Source organism: Lathamus discolor, chromosome Z, assembly GCF_037157495.1.
Source record: "Lathamus discolor isolate bLatDis1 chromosome Z, bLatDis1.hap1, whole genome shotgun sequence".
Taxonomy (NCBI): Eukaryota; Metazoa; Chordata; class Aves; order Psittaciformes; family Psittacidae; genus Lathamus; species Lathamus discolor.
The window spans coordinates 101,820,457-101,844,844 of record NC_088909.1 but is presented as its reverse complement, the minus strand read 5'-3'; the positions used below and the strand labels follow the sequence as shown (position 1 = coordinate 101,844,844).

The 24,388-nt window shown below is 41.3% G+C and overlaps 1 protein-coding gene across 3 annotated transcripts in view; it reads left to right on the top strand.

Annotated features, from left to right (window-relative positions):
* DNAI1 (dynein axonemal intermediate chain 1) overlaps positions 1-24,388 on the top strand; it is a 151,634-nt gene that overhangs the window by 46,490 nt on the left and 80,756 nt on the right. For all 3 annotated transcript variants that reach the window (XM_065662725.1, XM_065662726.1, XM_065662727.1), the window contains exon 13: positions 21,147-21,388. In XM_065662725.1, the coding sequence (XP_065518797.1) occupies positions 21,147-21,388 (242 nt within the window). The remainder of the gene's footprint in view (positions 1-21,146; positions 21,389-24,388) is intronic.

Genomic DNA, 24,388 nt, shown 5'->3' with positions numbered 1-24,388 from the left:
AAGGAAGACCCTGGAGGGCATGGGCCTGTTCTGTGTTAACTTACGAGTACTGTTTGTGCTATGTGACTTTTTAATAGCTGTAAGGAGTTTTCCATGACTACATTGTATTAATTAAAAGAGACTGCTGGGATAAAAAATGGCAAGAAACAAAACATAGTGATCAGATGCCTCTGAATGCATAACAGAAATCCTTAATAACTAGGTCTAATATGAATTTATGTTTTCATCATGAAGAAGAAATAAACTAAAAATTACTGCTGAGAAAATGTTTTGATGAGACAAATATCTGAGAGGTGGTAAGAAATGGAACAGTCAGATCGAAGAACATTCTAGATTCCTTTGTTACAGAGGGCAAAGCATCATTCTGCCTTACAGTGTCCAGGTGTGCATTCAAAGGAATTCAAGCCATGCAACCACAAAAGAGGGAGCCCTATCTTGAGGAGTAATGATTCTAAGAAGAGCTTGTGATGAAAACCCTGTGCTGTACAGCATCAGAGATCCTTGGCTCTATAGGAAAGGGGAATTGGAACAGAGGGGCTTAAATGGCCTTTTTTGTTTGGTGCTGGTATGACCACCCTGAAAAGGCATGCTCACCACGGGTGAAGTGCCAAGGAGAAGGGTGATAAACTGGGAAGGGTTCAAAAACAATCACAGAATGATCTAAGAGCAGGACAACTGACCTGGGAAACAAATTCAAGGAATTTGGTTTGTTCCTCTTGTCAAACAAACACACACACAAACAAAAAGCTTATTAGTTGGATTACAGTCTGTTAACTCCCTGTATTGGGAAAGCAGATCATGTAACAAAGAGATCTTTAATCTGCAAGACAAATAATGTAACAAAATCAAAGAAAAGCTGGAGCTACATGAATTCAGTCCTGACAAAGTGTGGCTTTTTAATAGCAGATGGGTAATTGAGAAAAATTAATTTTGGCATATGGTAAATTCCCAACCACTGGAGGTTTTAAAAATGTGGAAATTTTTAAGATGTGATGTTTGTGTCTAAGTTTTGGTCTGTTGCTGCCATGATTTCTTCATTTAAAATAAGATTTAATGTAGAAAATTCTTATGTTCTTTATATCTTACATTTTTCAGGATTCTGATTTATTCACTCTTCTGACCTTTCTAGAGGCTGATCTTTGCACTGTCTCATGTTGGAGGCTTTGAAGTTCATTTGCAAAACATCTGTACCTCCTCCATGGTCTGATGGTTCTGGAAAAACCTCCCTAGTGAAATCAGTGTTAGAAATTTAAGTCATCATACATTTGTTTTATTGAGATAACTAATTGTAGTCAATTAAACGTAATTACACTGAAAATTGCAACGCTTTGAAATCTGTTTTCCAAATACCTAATATCTCTTAACACACATACAGGCTCTGGGAGTAGTAAAACTGACAGTACCTATTAGACTATCAACTCTGTTAGTAAATATAACCTAATAAGTATAATACATTAAGTGAATCATATGAAAGATTAATTTCAGTTGGTGACTTAATTACTGATTTGTAATTTAAATTCTGCAAGCTTTGCCTAATTTTTCCTAGCATTAACCTTTCATTTAATTTTAAATCAACTCATAACATCATTTTTTGCTGTAGCATTTTGTTAAGCATGAAATAGTAAAGAGATCTGTTGCGTTTGAGAAAAAAGGTGTATTAACGGGTTTTATGTAGCCTGGGGATCAAAAGAGCTGCTCAGCCATCCTGTTGTGTCTCTGGTGCATTGAAGGCCATTAACTTCAACACACTTACCTCTCTGTCTAGCCTAGTTAGCTTGATTAGTGCATTTTTATCCACAGGAGACTAGACATTTGTGTGCCACAGAGTCTTCCCTGTTTGATAAAGCCAGTCTGACACCTTTCCTTCTTAGCTTTGTCCCCGGAAACAGCTACATTTAAGTTACTGTGGGAATTCTTTTTTTAGCATTTGCACAACAGAAACCAAGGAAAAGTGGGTTAACTGTTCTTGTTATTGATGTCAAGGCAGTTGTCCTGTAGTGAAAATTTGCTAAAAGACTTTCCACCTGTCTGTCCTGAGAGGCCCCTTAAATCAGCAGGAGAAGATGATCAACAGGTATTAAGGACAGGCAAAACAACTCTACATGCTGTCTTTTAAAAGCATCATTTTATGCTCTATTTTGAAGATTCATTTTCTGAAATACAGGTGTTCTTATGCTCAAGTTCTGTAGCCAAACGTTATTTGTTTGGGTTTGTATTTCATGTTCCTTCTGAATACAAGGGTTACATTATCATCATAGCTTGACTTTGCCATAGCAAAAGTCCTGGAATCAAGTCTGCTTCTCACGCTATGTAGAGAAAATATTGTCAGGGCCTTAAGGGCAGTAAAAGGCTGTAGTGGCCCTGACCACCCTCACCATCCCTGGCTGTCAAGCCCCCTTGACTACTGTATGTTATCATGGTTGGGTATCAGCTTTCCATCTCTTAGGGAGCAGACAATGATTCCTCCAATCAACCCCACCATGTATTCTGTATACCCAGTGGCCCAATGCTGAGGCAGATAAATGGCAAAGTAAAACCTGGATAAAACTCAAGCCAACATTAGTCATGATGTATTTACTTATGCCAGAAGCTTATTAACAACTTGTTTTATTTTACATTGCTAAAACCTTGATATGGGCTACAAAGCAGATTTCCTAATCCTGAGTGCTTTGAGTTCTATCCGAGAGATAACAATTGCAAGACTGAAGATCCAGCCTTGATTGAACTCCTTGCATTAGGACTTCAAGGATGAGGTTCAATAACATGTATAGATTTATAAAGGACAATAAGTTTGTAAAGTCCTTTTGCCTAACGATAATCCAGATTTATATGGCACTTCAGAGGAATTCCAGAGCCTCCATGCAAGAGAAGACTAAATGAATTGATTTGTTTAGCCTCCATAGTACTCCAGAAATACATCAGGGCTGATAAATGCCAAGGAGGCATTAAGAGCTGTTTAAGACTAGTGCAGACACATCTATTAGTTTAAGGTTGAGTTTGGTATGCTGTGGATCTGCTTTAGTTGCCTGCCAGTAAAAGGCTCTGGATCCAGTGCCCTGAGAAGTCTTTCTGTTTCTTCTGCTTCTCAGAGGCAACTGGTTGTGAAATCAGCCACACAAATAAGGAATGCCACTGATTCCATAAATTTTATTTATCACCTAATGCATAGTTTACTGTGGTTAACCAGCCCAGTATTAAAGCTTAAATGTTTTAAAATCCTTGCTAAGAAGATAGAGCTATTGTTAATCTCTCATAACTATAGGAATAAAAGCTCAGTGATGACGATACAGCTAATCTGTACAGAATTCTGTTATGATTTTTTTGAACTTAACTGTTGCAGGCTTAGATGATTTGGTGATCTGCATTTTTCAGTTGCATTCAGTTGCATTCAGAGTCTTTCAAGCTAAGGAGACATTTTAATAGTGGAACCCTGAGTGAAGTCTTTAATTTGGCAAGCAGTTCCCTGAGAGTAAAAGAGGGTATTTTGTGTTGAGGGGGTTGGTATATAAAACGTCCTTGTTTCTGTCCTGTGATGTGGAAGGTGCTGCAGGAATTCCTAATGAGCATGTTGATGTGTGGCTGAGATACAGTGGATATACTGGCTTGAAATAAATTTTAATATCTTTCAGCTATAATGCTTATGTACCCTCAAACATGATGCTCCTATCAGTTTGTTTGGGTTAGATTACCTTATATCATGACAATACTTTTGTATCTGTGCCCTGAGCTGAAATTATCTGTCTCCTCTCAGATAGGGAAAAGATAAATCACTGTACGTGTGGTCTGCAGAGGCAGCAATCAGACCTTCTAAAGCAGTCTGTGGGATAGAAGTTAAAGAGACAGGGAGCAATAGAATATATATGCCCTTGTCTGTGATAAAAATAACGTATTTTAAATTTTGGATGCAATGTAAGTATTTATCATGTCTTCACAGAAAGCTATTTGACATATGAAAGTGAGAAAACAGAAAGAACTAGAAGCAGAAAAGGTAATACTAATAAGCATTGGGAGTTCATGTTTCAGGGAATACAGAAAATTTATTCGGTAGTTAGGAAGTTTTTCCCTGAGGGTGGTATGGTACTGCCAAGTCTGATCATTCAGAGATCGCAAGGCAGGCTCTCGGAATCATGAGATTATTACAAATGATAAGGCTTGACTACTTTTTATTTGCCTCGTGTGCTTTCAGGGTGGAATCTGTTTGGTGTTTTAAAACTTCCCTTTACTGGCATGAGAGCTTAGCAATGTTTTGTTCGGAAACGAAGCAGAAGCAAAACTTGTGTTGTAATATTGAAGCTGAGGCTTGGGAATAAAAAATACTCCTGCTATTGCAGCAGTCCTGATAAACTTTCAGGGATTAACATCCCTATTGTGGCTTCTGTCTATGGGATGCCTAGCACAGCTCTCTAAGCAGTGAGAATGTATCCCCTCATGAATGCAGAGGCAGTGGTTCCTGAATAAATGGACTTCTGTGACCTAAGAAGAATCTCAGTGGGCTCATGGGTATGCAAATCTGATGACAGATATTGCCATTTTGCACTCCTGTGTGACCAGCTCACAGCTCCACTCTGATCCCTGGAATACAGTAAGAAATCACTCCTAAGTAACAGATCTGGTCCAGCTTTTTTAGTTTGATGATCATTGCTGTTCATTTGTTTCCTTCAAGCCATTTTAGTTCATCTGTTATGATCAGATAGCTGTTGTGGCTGATTTTTTTTAATGTAATTTTCCAAATATGTATTCTCATAGTACTAGTTTTGCAAAGGAAAGATTAATTTTTTGCAAAGGAAAGTTTGAAATACATTTTCAGATTTGCAAAAGGGTTTTCAAGATTTCCAACCAAACCATAAGCCCCACTGGGATCTACTATACTTTAAAAGCATCAGAGCTTAGCATCTTCCTTTATGCCTCTTGTACTATAGGATCTCTGACAGCCTCTAATCCTTCCAGACTTCACAGCATGCTCTGAAAATTGCAGTTTCCTTCTCTCCTTTGAAACAAATTCTTATTATTTCTTGCATATGGTATTACAGCCGACAGTATGTAGTCCCAGCCTGAATACTAATTCTGTTTCTTGAGTTGTGCTAACATTGTATAAATGATTGCAACTGAACTTTCAAGAAAGGTGCCACCAAAAGGAAATCTTAATTAATTTACATATGACAGTCAGTTCTATGTTGACCACCAACTGATTCACATTTTAACAAGCTATTGTTTTCCCAATTTTAAACCTATTATTTCTTGAATTGTCAGCTTTCTCCAAGACTCAGTGGGTGCCATTTGCACTATTAATCATGCATTTTGTCTTTCAGTTAGTGCATGTATTTACATAGCTGCAGTATTAGTTAAGTGACAGGAGGGAATGTGACTTCCAGCTGAAGTGGAAAAAGAAACTCTTGTCAGTTTGTGCAAGCAGCTGCAGAGCAGGAGTTCTGAAAGCCATATGTGATCACCAAGATAGCTAGGGAATGAAAGCTTACTGTCAGTTGGGATGTTTACCACACCATACTGGTGTTTTCTGTGATGGGTAGGAGAGAACAATCAGGCAATAACCAAAATACTGCTAGGTTTTATTCTGATTTCATGCCTAGATTTACCAGTGTGTCTGGCTATAGCATTATATCTAATTTCTGTTCGCATAAACAAGATCAGAATCAGCCTACTGTTTTCACTGGGAAGGTATCTGATAATGCCTGCCTTCTGCCTTACAATGTAAGGTTTTTCTTTGTTTGTTGGAAGGAACTGTAAATTAGCAGATTGGTTTGATTTTAATCTATGACTGTTGAAGTGTTGATTTCATAAAAAAGTCAAAGTATGAAGTTAAAGACTGATATAAAATCAGGCTGGAGTGGGCCTCCAGAAATCATTTCTTTATATCAGGACAGGCTTAATTCTGCCTAATGGATTCTGAGAAATGTGTGGCACTTTGAAGACCAGTGTCTTAAAGCTCACAACGACAGGGGCTTTTATTTCCTCTTAGGCAGTTTGTTCCAGGGTTGTCAGATTCACTTGCTGGAGAAGAAACTTGCAAGAGTGGACCTGACACCCTTGCCAGAGGGTTTGTTACGTCTGAAATTCAGATGTAAAGGAGCAGAGGTTGGACTGGAAATCAGATGAGGGATTTCCCACTTCAGGCAGGTAGGTACGGAAAAACACATACTTCTTGCAGGGGAGGTTTTTCTCCTGTGACTGTGCTGCCTTATGGCAGCACCTTGTATGGGCATGCAGGGGGCCTTGAAGCTCATCACGGGTGATGTTAAACTGACTTTAGAGAGTCCTGCAAGGGAATACCTCCCCAAAATAGCGTTCTGTTGCATGAAAACATCCACAAAGAAACATGCATGGGTTAGTGACTGGCCATATATTTTGCTCCTTGTTGAGAGATTTTCAAAGGACACTGAGTACCAAGGAAGCATGGCTTATTCACATCCTGAGCCCTGTCCCCTGATTTAAAGAGAGGGCAAAGAGAGGGCTGAGTGCCTGCGTCTCTGAGGATGCTCCAGTGCCCTCCCTTTTGTGTGCTGTATAGAAACAAAGTAGAGCAGAACACCCAGTGGATCCCCTGGAAACTATACCAGCTCCTGTCAATCAGCTGTTTACAGACTGAATCTGTGGGAATGCTGGCTTTCTACAGGCAGAGTCGCTGGTGAAGTACCACATGTGTTAATGTTGGCTGGCATCACCTCTGTACTATAAATATCCCTACTGGATACTGGATAGCATTAATTATTGCATGTTTTCATGCCAATTTTACTTGCTTTTTCTAATCAAATATTTACAAACAATCTCACCATGCTGTTTGGCATCATGAGGCTGCTCTGGAGGAAACCATTAATTTTCTGCTGTACAGCATCAGCTGATTAGATGCTTTGTGGAAGAACTGGTATGAAAGCACAGAAATGAAACCAGCAATACTACTGCCAGACACTGTAGCCTGTTGCTACATGTTGCTTTCATTCATCAGCTGGTTTTATTCATTTGTCTGAAGCGATGCTAGTGAGTGAATCTTACCAGAGAACTACACAGACTAGAAGCAGTGCTCAGGAGCACAGGATTTTGCCTTTCTTGCCATCTTCTCTCTATACCCCTGCTTCCGACACCAGAGGTCAGCTTTCTACTATGCATTTGAAGCTGTGGCATCTAGCAGTTATAATGAAACTAATGAGGAGATCCAACCCTCTTCCAGGCCAAACCTGGCTTGCAGGAAGGATTAAGGTAAAAATAGTTACGGTTTGGGTGACCTGTGTTGCAGTTCTCCCAGCAGATCTGGTTTCTAGTGCTCTTGCCTTCCTGCCCAGGGCTGAAGATATCTGTTTGCTGTCTAGACTGACTTCAGAGCCAATGGATGTTACAACTCCTCTACGGTGACCTGGGATTGCAGAGGGGGCAGGAACTCTGCCTGCCTGGTTTAGTTACTTGGATGGTCTCCGTTGCTGTGGTGTCTGAATTCCTTTCTGCTTTGACTGTCTGTGTCTTCCCAGATGAGATCAGGGAATGCTGCTTCCATTCTTATTGAAAAAGCCAAGGGCCTTACTGAAGACAGCATATATCCAGAGCTGCATTCATCTCATTCACCTATGGGATTCTAGATCCCATAGGGCAGTCCTAGAAACAGAAGACTCTATTCCAGCAATTCCCATAAAGGGACAATTACTCTAGAGGCATTTTTTTTTTCAGAGAGGTTATCCAACCTGGATTTCTGCTTCTCCAGACTTGTGCCATCATACCATGATCCTGTTTTAGAGAACCACTAACTTGCCCCAACCATCCCTTGCTCCTACCAGGAAGCTTGATAAGTCATCTCCCTGTCTTTGCTGGCTAGTATCCTGTTAGAGAGCTGGGTCACCGTGCAGCTTTAGAGACATAGTCCTCTGCAGATGTCATTTAAGAATGGCTGATTATATAGAGTGTTTCATGCATGTAATATTACCATCAGTACCTTAAGATGACAATGCCATTTCCAGTGATTGTTTTTTTCAGCCAGATCAGTAAGCACAAAGTCACTGGGGTTAGAACACAGAGGAGGGAAGTAAAAACAGCAGAGGAAAAGAGAGGTCAGGATGTTTAGCAGCAACCCATGGTTATTTTTCTTTTTTCCTGTCAGTTATGAAATTGGACTTGAAAATACTTTCCTATCTTGATGTACACTCTGAGATAAAATCTTCCAGCTAAATCTGGAAGAGCAGTTGCATAAGTGTGTCTTACAACACTGCAAGGGATGCTGAATGCATTCATGTACTAGAGAACAGCAGGAGAGAGGAAGTGCTACTTCTGTGTATGGCACTGGTGAGATGTTTGTTGGAATATTGTATCCAGCTATTAACATTTCGGTGTTCAAAGTGGATGTTAAAGTTGAAAAAGATTGAGAGATGAGCCACAATATGGCTCATGTTTGGAAACTCTGCCTTACAGTGAAATACACAGCTCAACTTAGCTTATTAAGAAGTTTAAATAGTGATTAGATTACTGTCCATTACCCACTTGAAGGGAAAGAAAGGATGTATCTTACTCTTTCATCTTACTTTTTCATCTGGGACAGACTCTGGCAACAGGAATTAGAATTCAGAAATCTCAGAAAGCTGGAAATAAATTGAGTTTTTAATGGTGGAAGTAATTAAGCATAGGAAATAAATACAGGATTTATTCATCACAACTATCTCCTTTGGCCTTAGAATATATAAATCTGCATTGGGCTCATTCCATCACTAATTCTAGCAATATGTAAGTTACTTTGTAAGCTCCTGAAGTTAGATAGCTTGTCATTATTCTTAGGGCAGAATGGTACAAAGAAACTGTGTAAGGCCCCATTAAAGAGTTTTTCTTCAAAGTCTTTTCTCTTTAGTCTTTTGTTCTGGAGATGAGTGAGGATCATTTTTCAACAGAGCAGATCAGTAAAACCCTGAAGGAAATCTATCTAATTTAATGTTTTCATCAGAGTGAAAACTTGTGAGATGTCCAAACTCTTCTTAGCTTACTTGTGGTTTTTACCTGCTGCAAAACAAAACCACGTATTTTTCAACATAGCATTTTGCTCCCTGCTTAGGGAACTGAATCATGGTTTTCAATTATCCACTTCATGCTTGTTAATATTTGCTATGCTGACAAACTGTCCAAACATACCCAGGAATATCTGGATGCTAAGCTTCACTGACTCATATTAGAGGACACCTCAGGTTAAGATTCTATCAGGAACACTTCAAAAATTTTTACAGTTGAAGAAATGCTCTCGTGAGACCTCACCTGGAGCATTGTGTGCAGTTCTGGTGTCCTCAACATAAAAAGGACATGGAACTGTTGGAACAAGTCCAGAGGAGGCCATGAGGATGATCAGGGGACTGGAGCACCTCCCGTATGAAGACAGGCTGAGGAAGTTGGGGCTGTTCAGCCTGGAGAAGAGAAGGCTGCGTGGAGACCTCAGAGCAGCCTTCCAGTATCTGAAGGGGGCCTATGGGGTGCTGGGGAGGGACTCTTCATTAGGGACTGTAGTGATAGGACAAGGGGTAACGGGTTAAAACTTAAACAGGGGAAGTTTAGACTGGATATAAGGAAGAAGTTCTTTACTGTAAGGGTGGTGAGGCACTGGAATGGGTTGCCCAAGGAAGTTGTGAATGCTCCATCCCTGGTGGTGTTCAAGGCCAGGTTGGACAAAGCCTTGGGTGACATGGTCTAGTGTGAGGTATCCCTGCCCATGGCAGGGGGGTTAGAACTAGATGATGTGAAGGTCCTTTCCAACCCTAACTATTCTATGATTCTGTGAAATAAGTGCAGAACAAATTGTGACTCTTCAGAAAATTCTAACACTAGTTATACCATGCTAACAGTATAAGAGACTGCACATCTTGTGGCGGGTTGAAGTGTTTTGTTTGGTTTGTTTTAGTTATTCTGACTACTTCATATTTTGTCCTCAAGGATATCTCTTTGCTGTAATATATGTGAGAGAGGATAAAAATGAGGTTTAGGATATTGTGGGATGAAGTCAGCTAAGGAAGGTAGGAAGAAATTATTCAGGAATGCTTAAATCTCTATCAGTGAGGAATTGAAGTGGTGAATCCTGTACCGGGTTTTGAGTTGTGTCTTCATCAACTACTCTACACTTCTGTTTTCCTAGCTGTAAGATAAGGGGAATACAACTTTCTTGTGTCAAGAACTTGAGACTGCTCACAGTGACTGCTGTTGGAAAAGAATCTCACCTGCCATAAAAGAAAGGCAGCAGGTATTGCTCCAAGATCTATTGCCAGCTCACTCAGTCCTGAGTTATTTTCATCAAATTCTTCCAGTTATAAAAGATCTGGCTGGGATTCATTTGCATTCTCCAGCTCCTCCTATCAAATGATGCCTGATGAAGTGGTTTCCAGCACTGCTTAAGAGGTCTTTGTAGAGGGTCAATTGTATCAGCTTTTTTATTGTTTGGTGAGTTCTTAAAAGAGCAGCCAGCACAGAAGATTCTCAAAGTGCTGACACTGTGGATGCCAGATTGTGGAAGCCAAGGATTTTGAAGTTTGGAGATGTTTGGCTCAGCATTCCTTGTGCAGCCTTGGTGCTGTGTGATTGTGTCTTTGCATCCAAGCTCTAAGACTGTGCTTAGAAGAGCAGGATCACCCCAGCAGAGCACTGGGAGCTGTATTTCACACTGTAACGAGGTATTTGCCTTCTGAAGTATCTGAGTGTTTTGCTGTGTTGAGTATCCCAGGCAGTTAAGCTTTGTCTTACCTGGGGCCAGATGCAACACTTCTATATACTGGGGAGGTACCCAAGTGGACTTTCTTCCCCGCCATGGCTCACACAGGACAGTAGAGTGGTGATTTACAGCAGCATATACTCTCTAGGTGCTATGCAGTCCCAGGCTTTGTTCAATTCTGCAGAGATGCTGCAGGGAAACCAGGCTGTCCAGCAGCAGCCTGGCTGTTGGCGACAGGAAGTAATGGAGAGCTAAACTCTCCTTTAACTATCACAGTGAATTGGTGCTTTTGACCAGAACTGTAGTCTGGTTTGGCTTATGTAGTGGTTGGTTTCCCAGAGCTGGGACTCTATAGAGTTGGCTGTCACTAGAGAAAGTTTCTTCTTGTGTGTATGAATACCTGATGGGAATGACTAAAAAACTGAAGCCAGAATCTTCTCTGTGCTATCAAGTGAAAGGACTAAAGACAATGGACATGAACTAAGATAAAGTCCCTGTAAACACAAGACAGAATTTCTTTACTGTGAGGGTGGTTGTTCAATGGAATAGTATTTCCACAGCCTAGAGAGACTGTGGAGACATCTCCTTAGAGGTACTGACAACCTGACTTAACACAGACCTGGGCATTGCCATCTACCTGACTGTGCTGTAGGCGAAGGGGATTGGAGTAGATGCTCTCCAGAGGTGCTTCCTAACCTCAGCTATTCTGTGATTCTTTTTTTCCTTTTTTATCTTTTATCCAAGTAACAAGCAACAGGACAAGAGATAACAACCTTAGGCTGTGCCAAGGCATGTTTAGATCGGATGTTAGGAAAATTGCTTCACAAGAGAGGGTAATCAGGCATTGTGACAGGCTGCCCAGGGAAGTGATGGAATCACTGTCCCTGGAAGTGTTCAAAAACTGTGTAGATGAGCCCCTTAGTAACAACCTAGTTGATTCTATGATTCTATATCTAAGTGTGAGTCGAAATTTGGCCCCCAGTTTGCATAGATACTTGGTGCTTTATGTCAACCTTTCAGACCGGTTCCATTCCTTGGTTTCCAAACAGCTAGTTGCTGTTTAGAAATTTCACCCTGAAGGATCCTCTCTCTTCTTGCTGTAATTGCCTTATCTCCCTGCCTTTGTTATCTGATTAAAGGGTTGAAAGCTATTGCTTTGTTGCCATATACATTCTGAACTGGCTTTGAGACTAACAAATATGAAAGTTACTTTTTCATCCAGTTTTTTTGAAAACTAATGGCTTTTCTCTGAAATCTACGTTTAGTAGCTCTTAGAACCCATTTGCACTAACCACTAGTCATACACTTCACATATCTACTTGAGATGCACGATATTTCATGGGCTAAAAATAAAAGCAAACCAAAGGGAAAAAAATTACTGTGAGAAGAACTGAGTATCTGGTATATATTCCTTCCTTATACAAAGATGAATACTGGAAGATACTGTCCAGGTTAATGATCAGTAGCTGGTTGCACAGAGGGGTAGGAAGAGAACCATTAGGGACCTGGAAGATGCTTCACCACAAATCTCTAGGGGCCCAGACAGCATTCTAGAAGAGATATCACAAGGTTTATATCCTGGTTTTATACAGTTCCCTAAGCATTTTATGTTAACCATTGCTGCAAACAGGGTAGGGGCTGAGCTTTAGTGGCTGCCCTTAATATTCATTGTTCTTGAAGTATATACCTGTGCAAAATTTCCTGCAGGTTGGCCAGTGTCTATAACTGTGCTGCTTCTTTGTGCCTCGTTCAAAACTAGGTCTTCTGCCAAATGCCTTCAGAAAAGTTCTGAGCTGCAGTATCATTTCTAATTGCCTGCTTCATGGTCTGGGCTGTGTATGTCCATCTCATCAGGCATCTGTCTGCTTTCAAGAGGCCACTGCACCACCATAAAATTCTGACATTCCTGTCCTTTAATTACGGAATACACAAGCATCTCCTGCCGTCTGTGCCTCTCTCTCAGAGCTCTTCAGGTCAGGAATACTGAGATGGTGACAGCCTGGCTTGTTTGCAGTAACAGCAGGCTGCTGTGATCATCCAAAGGCAGCACATTTGTACAGGTCTATTTGTTGCATGATCCTGGGGATTTCTAAGAGTGTGTGCCTCCTGGAAGACCCCCACTTGGCCGCTTGATGGCACTCTTAAATACTTAGTTGGCTGCAAGTGCTCTGAAGCCTGCCGGATTTTTGTAGAGCGGGGATAGAGGAAGCAGAGCCTCAGCTATTAAATAACTAACACGATCAAGATTGCGCCTTAAGTCGACCGAAATAAGAAAGGCAGGAGTTGTGCCCATGGCTGCCAGATGTGTAATGGGAGGATTAGCGTTTGTCCAGCTTTCCAGACGAGTGCTCTGCCTCTTCCTGGATGTTGGAGCCAAGAAGTGTCTTTCACTCCCTTGTTTCTGAGGCGCTATGGGAGCGAGTTACATGAGATTTTTACTGTCTAGCGGAGAATCAAAACATAAATGCATTCCTGAAAACAAGAGTGTTGCTTTTGACCTGATTGATAAATGGAACTTTTGTAGCCCTTATCAGTGGCTGTTTTCCTCCCTCATCTGTGGTGTGTATTCACAGAAGTGCTGTGCGAAGTATAGAGAAGAAATGATCAAGGTCACAGTAGCTAATCTTGGCACTGCAAGGTGTGGAATACAATCTCCCTGTTGATAGTATTGCACGTTTATTGTACTAGATAAAGATAAGGACTCTCGATTGTATTTGAGTATCTTCAGAATAGAAGTTAGCATTCATAACATGTGGGCAGTTGCACAGTTGCTATTTACATTGTAAAACCAAGCCCCTATGAGTATCTCATTTAAAAAAGAAAACTGTAGTGCCTGCTAGACCTATCATTCAAAACCCTGTCTGATCAGAACGAGAAAACTCTGTTTTTACCTACAGCATTGTAAACTCATCCCAGTTGCATATTCCTTCTCTTTTTGCAGCACTCACCTGCTCTCCTTTATGTGAACCAGTGGAGAGCTGAGTTGCAAGCCAGATCCTCCTCCTGCTTTCACAGAGGCACTATGTCTTTTAACCTCCTTCTCTCCTCCCCTCATCTGCTCTGAGCCTCTGCTTTCACATGCCCTAACAAACAGCACATTGTTCCAAGCCTTTGCTAAATCTTTTGGTTTTGTTGGCCCGGTTAACTGTGGTCTTTCTTGTAATACTTTGCCAGGCTGTATTTTAGAGTAAGATGCAAACATACCTAACAGCGTGTTTTCTTAAAGGCTGTTTGTACCTATCCATCCCTGCTTCTGAAGGTGTGTCTTGCCTCCGAGATGTGCAGGCACATAGCAGTTATTAGGTCTGTCACATGGCCTCAGGATGTATATAAATTACAGCATGCCATGTCAGCTGTCAATTCTGACTTTTATAAAATGTCCAAATGATTTAGAAATTCTGGGTTTTTTTAACCTCTCCTTTCCAAACTGCAGGTTGTGTGCTTCATAAGCAGAGCCCCAGCTAACAATATTAACTTGATCAAGAATATTGGATGCTGGAGAGGAACTCTTCAGGGACTGGAGGGATAGGACAAGGGGGAATGGGTTTGAACTGAAGCAGGAGAAGTTCAGGTTAGATGTAAGGAAGAAGTTCTTTGCTGTGAGGGTGGTGAGGCACTGGAACAGGTTGCAGAGAGAAGTGGTAAATGCTCCATCCCTGGCAGTGTTCAAGGCCAGGTTGCACAGAGCCTTGGGCAACGTGGTCGAGTGAGTGGCATCTTTACCCTTGGCAGGGCGTTGGAACTGGATGATCTTAAAGTCCTTTCCAACCCAAACCATTCTGTGATTCTATGATTCTATGAATTAGCCCAGCATCTTGTGAAAGTTATCAAGCAGAATGTTAAATTTGACATTCAAACATCTGTATCAGCATAAATTAAACTTATTTACAATTTGCCTGCAGTGCATTGATGGGCTTGCTCAGAGTCTGCAGATCTTGCGGTGTCAACACTGCTAACCAGAGCGTACATATTTCCCTGGGTGGGAGGGAAGTGCCCATGCTCACTGAGTTTGTCCCAGCACATGTGGTCTCAACTTCCACTGACATGTCAGAAAATACATAAATGTCATCTAAGACAGTGTCTCAAAGGGGGTGCTGTCGGGATCTGTGGTGGCCCTGGAGCTAGGCATTGTCTTCATTTGTACTCTGGATGGAAATATAAACACACAGCAGATGAAACATGTGACTGATGAAAAGGCAGGTGGAGTTGTAAATCATGCTGGGAACAGGGCTGTCATACAGAGTGATTAATCTTATGGTAAGCTGAAATTATTCAAACCAAATGCATTCTAATGCAGCCAAATTTAACATTATACCTCTCTAAACAAGGAGGAGTACTGTGTTTTGGAAGGCAGCAACTCTACAAAAAAAAAAAAAAAAAACGGAAGAAAGACTTTTGTGGATAAGTGATAAATTTGAGTTCCCAATGTGACATCTTGGCAAGAAGGGTGAACATGATCCTGGAGTGCAAGCAGGGCATCCTGAGCAGCAGCAGAGATATGATTTAAGCATTGGTGAGACTGATACTGGAATATTGTGTTTGGTTCTAGAGCCAACGTTTTTCAAGGCATGCAGAAAAACTGTAGATAGTTCAGTAAAGAGCCCCAAGCTGATTTGAGAAGGTGCCCTAAAGGTGGAGACTGGACAATATCTAGTTGAAATTTGTTCTGCAAGTGGATTTTGTCTGGCCCAACCATAAGTTCTATCCATATGATGTCCTCCACATATCTGTGGAAAGTTTCCTAATGTTGCACTCTTCTTCACATCTTTTGAGAAGCAGCTTTCTCTTTGCAGCTGTGAAGGCAGTGCCTTTGACTGGTGTGGCAAAGCTTGTGTTGGCTCCCAGCCTTTTGCTGAGCAAGCCTCCCTATGCAGTGGTGGTGAAAATGAATGGGATTTCTGAGTTCAGGCTGTGAAGGTTATCAAAAGTATGCTGAAAGTAGTGTTCAGTTTTAAAAGTACGTTAATGAAAACACTAGATAAGAAAGAAGTCCTTCATCCAGTCGGGATAGGCATTATAAGAATTAACAGTGGGAAGCCAGGTAAGTCAAATAAGGAAATAGGTGCAGCTTTTTAATCATTCAAAGCGATTAAACATTGAAGCAAACTGCAAAATGAAACGGTGGCCTCTCTGTCTTTTGAGATCTTCAAATGAAGTATGCAGATCCTCGCCAAAAACAAGTTGTCAGGCTCAAAACAGGATATACCAGTAATATTTGTGAGCTGTGAAACGGAGGAGGCCAGGCTTTCTGGCCTTGAGCTATGAAGTAATGAATTCTCAAAACATTTTCTTTTCTGGAAAGGGACTGTTTTGAAAGCTCACTGTTAGTGTTTTCCCTGCCCACAGCATGGTTCACAGTCATATCCATAGTGATCAGAGCTTGTATCAATACAGCAGTGAACTCAAGTACTTCTGGGCATTTTAAGGAATAGGAACAGAATGGGTGTCGGTGATCCCAGCTTAAATTTCCCAAGGATCCTGGAATGGGGCCTCCATGACCAGAGGCCAATGAAGTCCCAGTTCTGCTCACTGTTCTTTCAGCTTGCTGTCATGCCTTTGGCTCTCCATTCCTTCCACTGCCCTTTGTCATTCTCTTGGCTGTAAAAAGGAGTGCTGCGGATACAGGCACTCTGATGTGCTATAAAAGTTCCAGTTACTATTGTTACTCCTCAAGAGCCTTTGCAAACACATTCAGCACATGCCCAGATTCTCTGAGCTCCTTGGAAAGATTTGTTCTTCGCTGATTTTTCTGAACTATTGGCATACAGTTAAGCTCGAAGTGCCAGCTGTTTCCTTTCTTACAGCACATCCATACTGCGACCGCAGCAAAGTGTGGAGTTGGCAGAGCTACTTAAATAAGCCAGGATAGAATCTTGCTGAAGCAGTGCAAGCTCAGCCAGCATGTTTCATAGTGGGTTAGATTAGCCTGTGCTCGGTGCCATGCTGCACAGCTTTTGTTCACTGATAGAAAAAAAAAGCATTGGGAATTCATTAGTTTGTGACTTGTTCAGTCACCTGGCTAACCAAATTCTTAGGTTGGGCTCAGGGTCATGTAGACCTGGATAATAATAATAATTTGCTTGAGGAAATATGCTGGCCTGCAAACAACCTTTTTCTTTTTTCCTGTCCTCTGCATTTTAAATATCTGAAACGCAAGTAAACAGATTGAGCCATTTCTTTGAGTACCAGCATTTTTGCTTTTGAAATTGATCTCTTTGTCCCAGAGGAGATCACTTAACCAGGTATGAAGCACAGCCAGCCCCTTCCTTTGCTTCTCTAGAAATCCAAGCCTAAAGGGTAGAGCCCCAGCCAGCAAGCTTTCAAAGTGTGGGCATAACTAGAAAGGAGAGTAGATGGGCTTGTGCAGCTGTGATGCTCAGAAACAAGCAGCTGTTCACAGCCGTGCTTCTCCATCCCACTGTTTTTTTCAGATGAGCTCTCAGAGGAGAAAGAACATATTTTAAGCAGCCATGGTTCCTTTTAGCATGGGTGATTTCTTGGCCCAAGCCGTGTCAGCAGGACGGCTGATGGACTTGATGTACAATGTGTCACAGGATCTAAGATGTAGGGGTGCAGTTTTGGGGGTTTTAAATCCTCTGAAGAGTTTAAATTTGCCAGTTTGTCACAAAAGAAACTGTAGCACTGGCTTTTTGTGTAGTAAAAATACCTTTTAGTGGTGACCATGGAGATTTACTATGTGAATGCAGTATTTACCCCAAGCATTGTAGCTTCAACTTGAAGATACTGTTGCATTGAGCATGCTGGTTCAGCCACTAATCATTTTGGAGGAAATGGAGGAAAACCTCATGGTCCATCAAACAACATATTTTGATCTAATGTTGAACATTTGCTGATTCTTTTAAGTTCAGCTAAGGAAAAGTGGAAATGAAAAATCTGTTAAAACAGACATATCAGAATGAAAGATTTAGATGCTTTTCAGATTTTTGTTTTGCATGAACTGTTTGGTGATAACACAGTCATATTCTGAGGTACTATGTTAACGCTAAATCACTATTCTTCTGAAAATAAGCCTGGGGGGTTGGGTTGAATCAGTCCAGCCTTAAATACAAATGCAAATGAATATTTTAGATAGCGGTAATGGTTGGTTTGAAACTTATTTCTGATTGCATGAGAAGCTTACAGGCTCAGTTCTCCAGGCTGAGACCAGAAAATATGCTATCTACATCCTTCACAAGGAAAACCTCTCTCCCCACATACACTTCTTATGTGTCAGGGTCTGAAATCTAACCTTTGTTCAGGTGAACACTGAGGACCATTGTGATAAGACACTTTTCCTAATTACAGCAAGAGTCTGTTCACATCCTCTTCTTGCTGTGCTGCCTTGTGTTGTCCTGTAGATGAGAAGAATAACTCCTGCTGGCACTGATTGTCAGAATAATTGTCTAATATCTCTAGTCTCCAGCCCGTGTACCAGTATGCATTTTGTGGGCCTGCGTGGGGTAGAAGCTCTCTGCTCTTTCAGTACATGCTGGTGCATCCATGCAGCTCAGAGCAGTTGTCTCCAATCTGAAGCTGCAGGTTTCACCTCCAGCAGTGGTGTAGCCATTACCAGCTCTTGGGTCTACACCCTATGCTTTGTGTGTGCCTTATGGTCTTCTAACATGGGTTCAGTGAGCTACCTGCGTCCTGACAGACCAGCTACACAGGATTTGGGGCACACTGCAGTGCTCTGCTAGTTTTTAATGAAACACCTTTCTCTTGAAAAGTCCATGCTTCAAAGCTATGTGACAATATGCTGTTGTGGGTATATGCTGGCCCTGCCATTCCTGGAACATTGAATATCACTAATAAAATAATTCCATTCTTTTTTCATTTATTAAAGAACATCTCAATATGTCTCAGTTAGTACTTTGGGTGAGAATTCACCCTTTACTGAAATGGATTTATATGCCTGCTCTTAGAAGGTTTCTGTTTTACTGATATTTATGTGCCATGCTTCAGTGTTAATTGTGGATTATTCCCACTGCTTTGCCTTTCATCAGAAATAGGCTGTCCTTTAGCAATCATATTATTCAGACTTATGTGCGGTATTCACACATCTATGTGCGGTACTCACACATCTATGATTTAACTCACATCTGCAATATTTCATAACATAAAGGACATAGTGAGTAGGATTCAGATCCTGGATTAACATGGGATTAGCAGTTAGTAGAGAGCTGGCCATTACAGTCTGTGGAGCCCAGAGAATAAATCAGTGGACCCAATATAGGACTCTTCTTTAAGGTGGGTTTTCTATGCTCAGTGAACTGGATATACGGATCTCTACTAATAGCAGAATCTTAGACACTGAGCACTCAGACAGACAGCCACACATAGACCTGCATATGTGTATCTTAGTCTGCAAAGTAAATCCCATGTTTCACTCTGCCAGAGCTTCTTCCTGAGAACTTGTTTTTCCCCTGCCTGGTTAACATCCAGGTGGACTTGCTAAAGCTGCTGAATTATTTTACCCGGTAAAGGCCTGCTACGTCGTCTGTAATTGAGGAATGTGGCCGGCCTATGTTACTGCCAGATCAGGGGACAGAGAAGCACCTCCAAAGCCCAATTCAGATCTTTGGCGGCTGAATCAACCTCAGAAGGGGTGTCCCCTCTGCTGTCTGTGTAGGGAGCATGGGGAGCAGCTGTCTGAGGCTTCTCAGCACAGTGCCAACAGGTACAAAAATGAATATACACCAGAGACCTTTTAGAAATATGCCTGGCTGGTCAGCACACTCCAAGAGAAATAAGAGCATGAAATAGGTTGAATTCAAAGGCTGTCTTACTAATTTGACTTCATTCTGCTGTGAGTCATGCCTGGTAGGTCATTTTCACAGCCCTCCCAAGTGTTTTTGCTCCTGAGGAGAAGTGGATTCATCCTTATCATGGCTGAAGCTCAACTTCATACAAGTTCAGTGACATTACCTGGGTAGGAAAAAAAAAAATTCTGTGAATTGAAAGGACAATTTATTATACTTCCTGCTAGAGAAAGTGTAATCACTTCCTTTTCAGATAGAATTCTAGGAATAAGCTTTCCCCAGGTTAAAAATGTTATTTGGATTCCAATATGTTTGTAATGCCAGCACTGAAATCATACCTTTCTGCAAAAAAAGGAAGCCATTCCTTCTGCTTGGCTCAAATGTACAAAGAGAAATAGAATGTGAAAATAGAATATTTGCACAATCCAAATGCAAAGCAGCAGTTTTGTTGATGTGTTTTTATTTACCGGTTCTTTGAATGTCCTCTATGTGGCCCTGATATATTTGAGGTAAGCAAAGTCTGTACGTGCATGCTGATTTGGGATCAGCTTGCTGCCAAGGAGAGGTGTCTGAAGTTGGTGTTATCACTGGAGTACACATTTACCAAGTCCTTATCCTGCAGGCTGGTCAAAATGTTAAGAAAGGTAAGAAGCACTTTTAAAAGAAAATGACTGTTCTGGAAATAGGATGTAGAGTGGATACTTGGAGCACAGGCAGCAGTATATTTGCTTGCTGCATACTGTGTGCCCACGGGCATTTGACTGTAAGAAAAAGCACGTGGAGGGATAGCTAGGGTGCTGTCAGAAAGCATTGTTTTTGTAGATTAGGAAAGCTCCTTCTTTGCTTCTGGAGAGCTCATTTACATCAACAATGTGGAAAAACATCAACAGCTTTTTTTCCTTTCTAAAAGAAATTGGGAATTGTTCTTTAGATGAGCAAAAAAAAAAAAAAAAACCAAACAAAACCCCCCAAAACTAAACCCCCCCCCCCAAAAAAAACCAACAAAACCAAACAACTAAAAAACCAAACCCCTCCTGGCAATAACACATCATGATAAAAATAAGAAGCACAAAAGAAAGATGGCCTTGTTCAGAATAGGGAGAGCTAATTTCAGGCAGTGCAAAGGAAAGATTAAAGTAAATAGAAAAGAAAATTGAAAGTCTTGGCAAAAAATGAGAGCTTCTGTGCCAAGCAAGGAGGAGATGTTGGACATAATCAGAAAATAAAGCTGTAGTGACTTGTGCATTTTACAGTTATATGTAATGCTTTACAGATACTTCAATGAAATGGTTTTCTTTGAAGAAGCAGTGTAATATCAAATATTGCCGATATAGAAATTGACATGCCACTATCCTTGGTTCAGCCTACATGTCTGCAATGTTAGTGAAATCCTAGCCCAAAGAAAGAAATGCCCACAAGATTCTTTTTAACTCTGCACTTTTTCTCCAAGGCTTCTCAAGTCTCTTTCCTAGAAAAAACTGCCAGAACGGTAGTTTTTCTGCATGAGCACATTGTCCCTTTGTCCTGAGGATGGCATATCAATGGAGGACAGGATGTTCAGATGTAGGCACACCAACAAGACTATTTGGTCCTGTGACAGATGTCCTTCCCACATGTCTTTGCATTCAGATGGGTGTTAGGCATAGGTGAGTGCTGTCAAATTGTAGAGAATCTTGGAAACTGATCTAACAGCAAAGCTCCTCCTTGTTTAGATGACTTAATGAAACAGAGCCAGGGGATGCTCCTGCTCTACACCATGAAGAACCCCTCCTTCCCAGAGTATATCTTCAGCAGTGAGAGTGGCATCATGTGCCTGGACTTCCACAATGACTACCCCTACCTCATGGCAGTGGGGTTCTATGACGGCAACGTAGCCATCTACAACCTGAAGACAACCTCCCAGCCCAGCTACAAGAGTTGTGCAAAGTCAAAGCACACAGAGCCAGTGTGGCAGGTAAGGGTGCTTTTCCTCTCCTTTAAGTGGACTTTTAATTGGGCTGAGTTTGGGCACAGTAGGAAAAGTGCTGAATGGGGAGAAGTGTTGGTTTAATACATGCATTATCTATTGATTATTAAGATAATTTTGAAATACACAGAAGGCAAAACAACCGCATGAATCCTTGGTCCTCAACAGAAATTGAATATGTGAGCAGCAGTTTGCTATAAACAATTATTTCTCTTTAGTTTTCATGATTGTAAATTACTTCTGCTTGAGGAGGAACTGATCTTGTCTCAGCAGGCATTCAATGCTATCTATGTTCCAAATACGAGACCACAGAGCAGCAAGTGATGAGCAGTGTTTAAAACGTGTATCAGCCCTAAAAGAGAGCTCTTTTGGGCACAATAAACCCAGCGGCAGCCACCTATAGAATTGGCTGCCACTGGGATCCAAGACATGCTACTTTGTAGTTGACCCTGAAGTATTCTAGTGAATGAAGAATGGTAATGTACAGGTAATGCTCTTAAAGCAATGCCACCCTGACTTCTGTCACAGAGAGTCACCGCATGGATGATACTGTGAAGGACTGGGGTGGATATGCTGTTACACCCAGCTAACTTCATAGTTATGTCTACAATATAATCCAAGTTAAGACTGAAGCACTGGAAGGTATTTGTGCTTCTGATCTCACTTATAGGAGTAAAAGTGTGGCAGCATGTATTTCAATATGGTCTGTGCATCTGCTGAAGTGCAGGGGTGTTTACAAGTGTTACTGCAAGCTTCTCCCATTGACACTTAGGCTTCCAGTATAAAAGCCTCACACAACAGTAAGTCCTATGTTGCTGTCACCTGATTGAGGCTGTCATACAGTTATGCATCTAGGCACACTGTCAAAGTTCCATGTACTTTGGCACGCACCATGCATGGATTGTCCCCCAGCCATGGCTCCTTGTTGTTGCATCTTCCAATAGAAGTCCAAGAAATCAAGGGATCCTGATGGGACTGCAGATGAATGTGAAATATGCCAAGAGCAAGACGGGTGCTTTCTATAAACAAAGAGGTTATGCAAATGTAACATTTCAGAAAAGACCTGAATTTTCTGTTTGTTGCTTGTCTGTCTGAAGCTTTTCCTCTAGCAAACATTTTCAGCTCTTGAGGTTAATATGGTATCCCTGCTATGGGTTATCATAATACAGTGTGTCAGGCACACAAAGAATTCCAGTCTTCTCCCATTGCCACTTAGGTTTCCAGTATAAAAGCCTGACAAAACACTAAGTCCTATGTGTAGCTTTTCATGGTCTTGCTTCAGCATGATACTTGAAGGTCAACATTTGTTTCTGCACACTATAGATGCCAGAATCCCAGATCATTTGTGCCCCAGATGATAGTGGGAAGAACAGAGTGCGCTTAAGGGGTGTTAGTTAAAGACCAGAAGCAGGTATGTTCAGCACTAGAGGCAATTCTGTACAGGGTTTTTAGAGATAGATTTATGTGTACCACTTGGTGGCAAAGTGGCTCAGAGATGAAAAAAATCATTAGGTGGTCTAGGGAGATAGCTCTGAAAAGGTGACAAACTACTTCATGGATATGGATAGATGTAGGTATGAGCAGACTTCAGTTCTGCTTGTTTGTTTTATTTCCAAAGGCTGAGTACTAAGAATCATTATTCTTGGTTTTCTTCTGCAATAAGGTACTGGTATTTTTAGTAAACTTTACAGTTTTTTACTTGCTATAAAACTAGTGATTAAGGTTAGTAAGATTGCAGAGCAATCAGGAGAAAAACTTGTACTTCTGTTGGGAAAAATCAGAACTGTAAGTATTTGTCAATACCAGCCAAAAGGTTTAGTAAGGTTTTCACTTCATTTGATGGGAGGAAAAGCGACATGGACTATCTGTTAGTTTGAGACATCAGATTGTTATTCTTCATTCAACATTAAATGATTCTAGAAAGTGATGCCTCATTTCCCATATTAAGTTCAAAGGTGCTCTATTCTCCCCCACCAAGACCCCAACTAGTCTGAAGCCTGGTCTTTGGTCTTTGTCTAGACCACTCTGTGCAGTCCTCACTTTTATAGAGACTGCAAGTCCATGACTTTGAAGATCAATTAGGAATGTAACAATGTTCTCCTGAACAATTAGGAGCCTTTGTTCTCTGGACTGCCTGGCTCCTTCCTTTTGAAACAATACAGCCCTTTCACAAGGGAAGCAAAATGGGAAATGAGTAAAGCAGACTGACAGTTCTTTTCTTGTGCTATTTCATTTTCAGTGATTTAGTAATATCTCAGTAAGTTCGTATCAAAGAAAGCTGATGTAACATAGCCCGTTATTAAGAGCAAAATAGAATAATATAAGTTTTCTAATTCTGTTACCTAAGAATGAGTTTGTCTGCCTTATACTGCTCCCCATATTTTTAAAGAGCATAGCAATAGCTACTTATAGATTTGGCAATTGTCTTCCATGTATTAAGTGCTACTGCATTGTAAATAATGTAAAATTCTGCTTGTTTTAAAGTGCACATTTCTAACTCTTTACTACCAAATGATTAAGGTCCAAAGCTAAAAACGAATAAACACATACATAGACAGATGAATGTATATGCATGTAGTGCATTTTGTATTTGCATGCATTTTGTATATGCATGGCGCATTTTGGTGCCACGTTGGGCGCCAAAAAGAACTGTTGTGGTTTAAACCGATCCACACAGCTCGTCCACTCCCCCCCCCCACCCCGACCCTCCCCACTCCCAGAGGGATGGGGAGGAGAATCACTACTGCTACCACCAATGATAATATTGATAAGAGAAAATAACAAGAGAATACGATACCACCGCCTGCCGAGCCCCAGGAGGATGCAGGAGTCCATGCAGCGTTTCCCAGCAAGGCAGAGGAGGAAGAGCTGCCCTCAGGAAAAGAGAAGCTGGTGGTGGGAGAGCCGGCAAGCACAGCAGCTGCACCAGCCCCAGGGACAAGCACAGCAGCGTCATTGGAGAGTTCTGAAGGGTTCGAATGGCCTGTG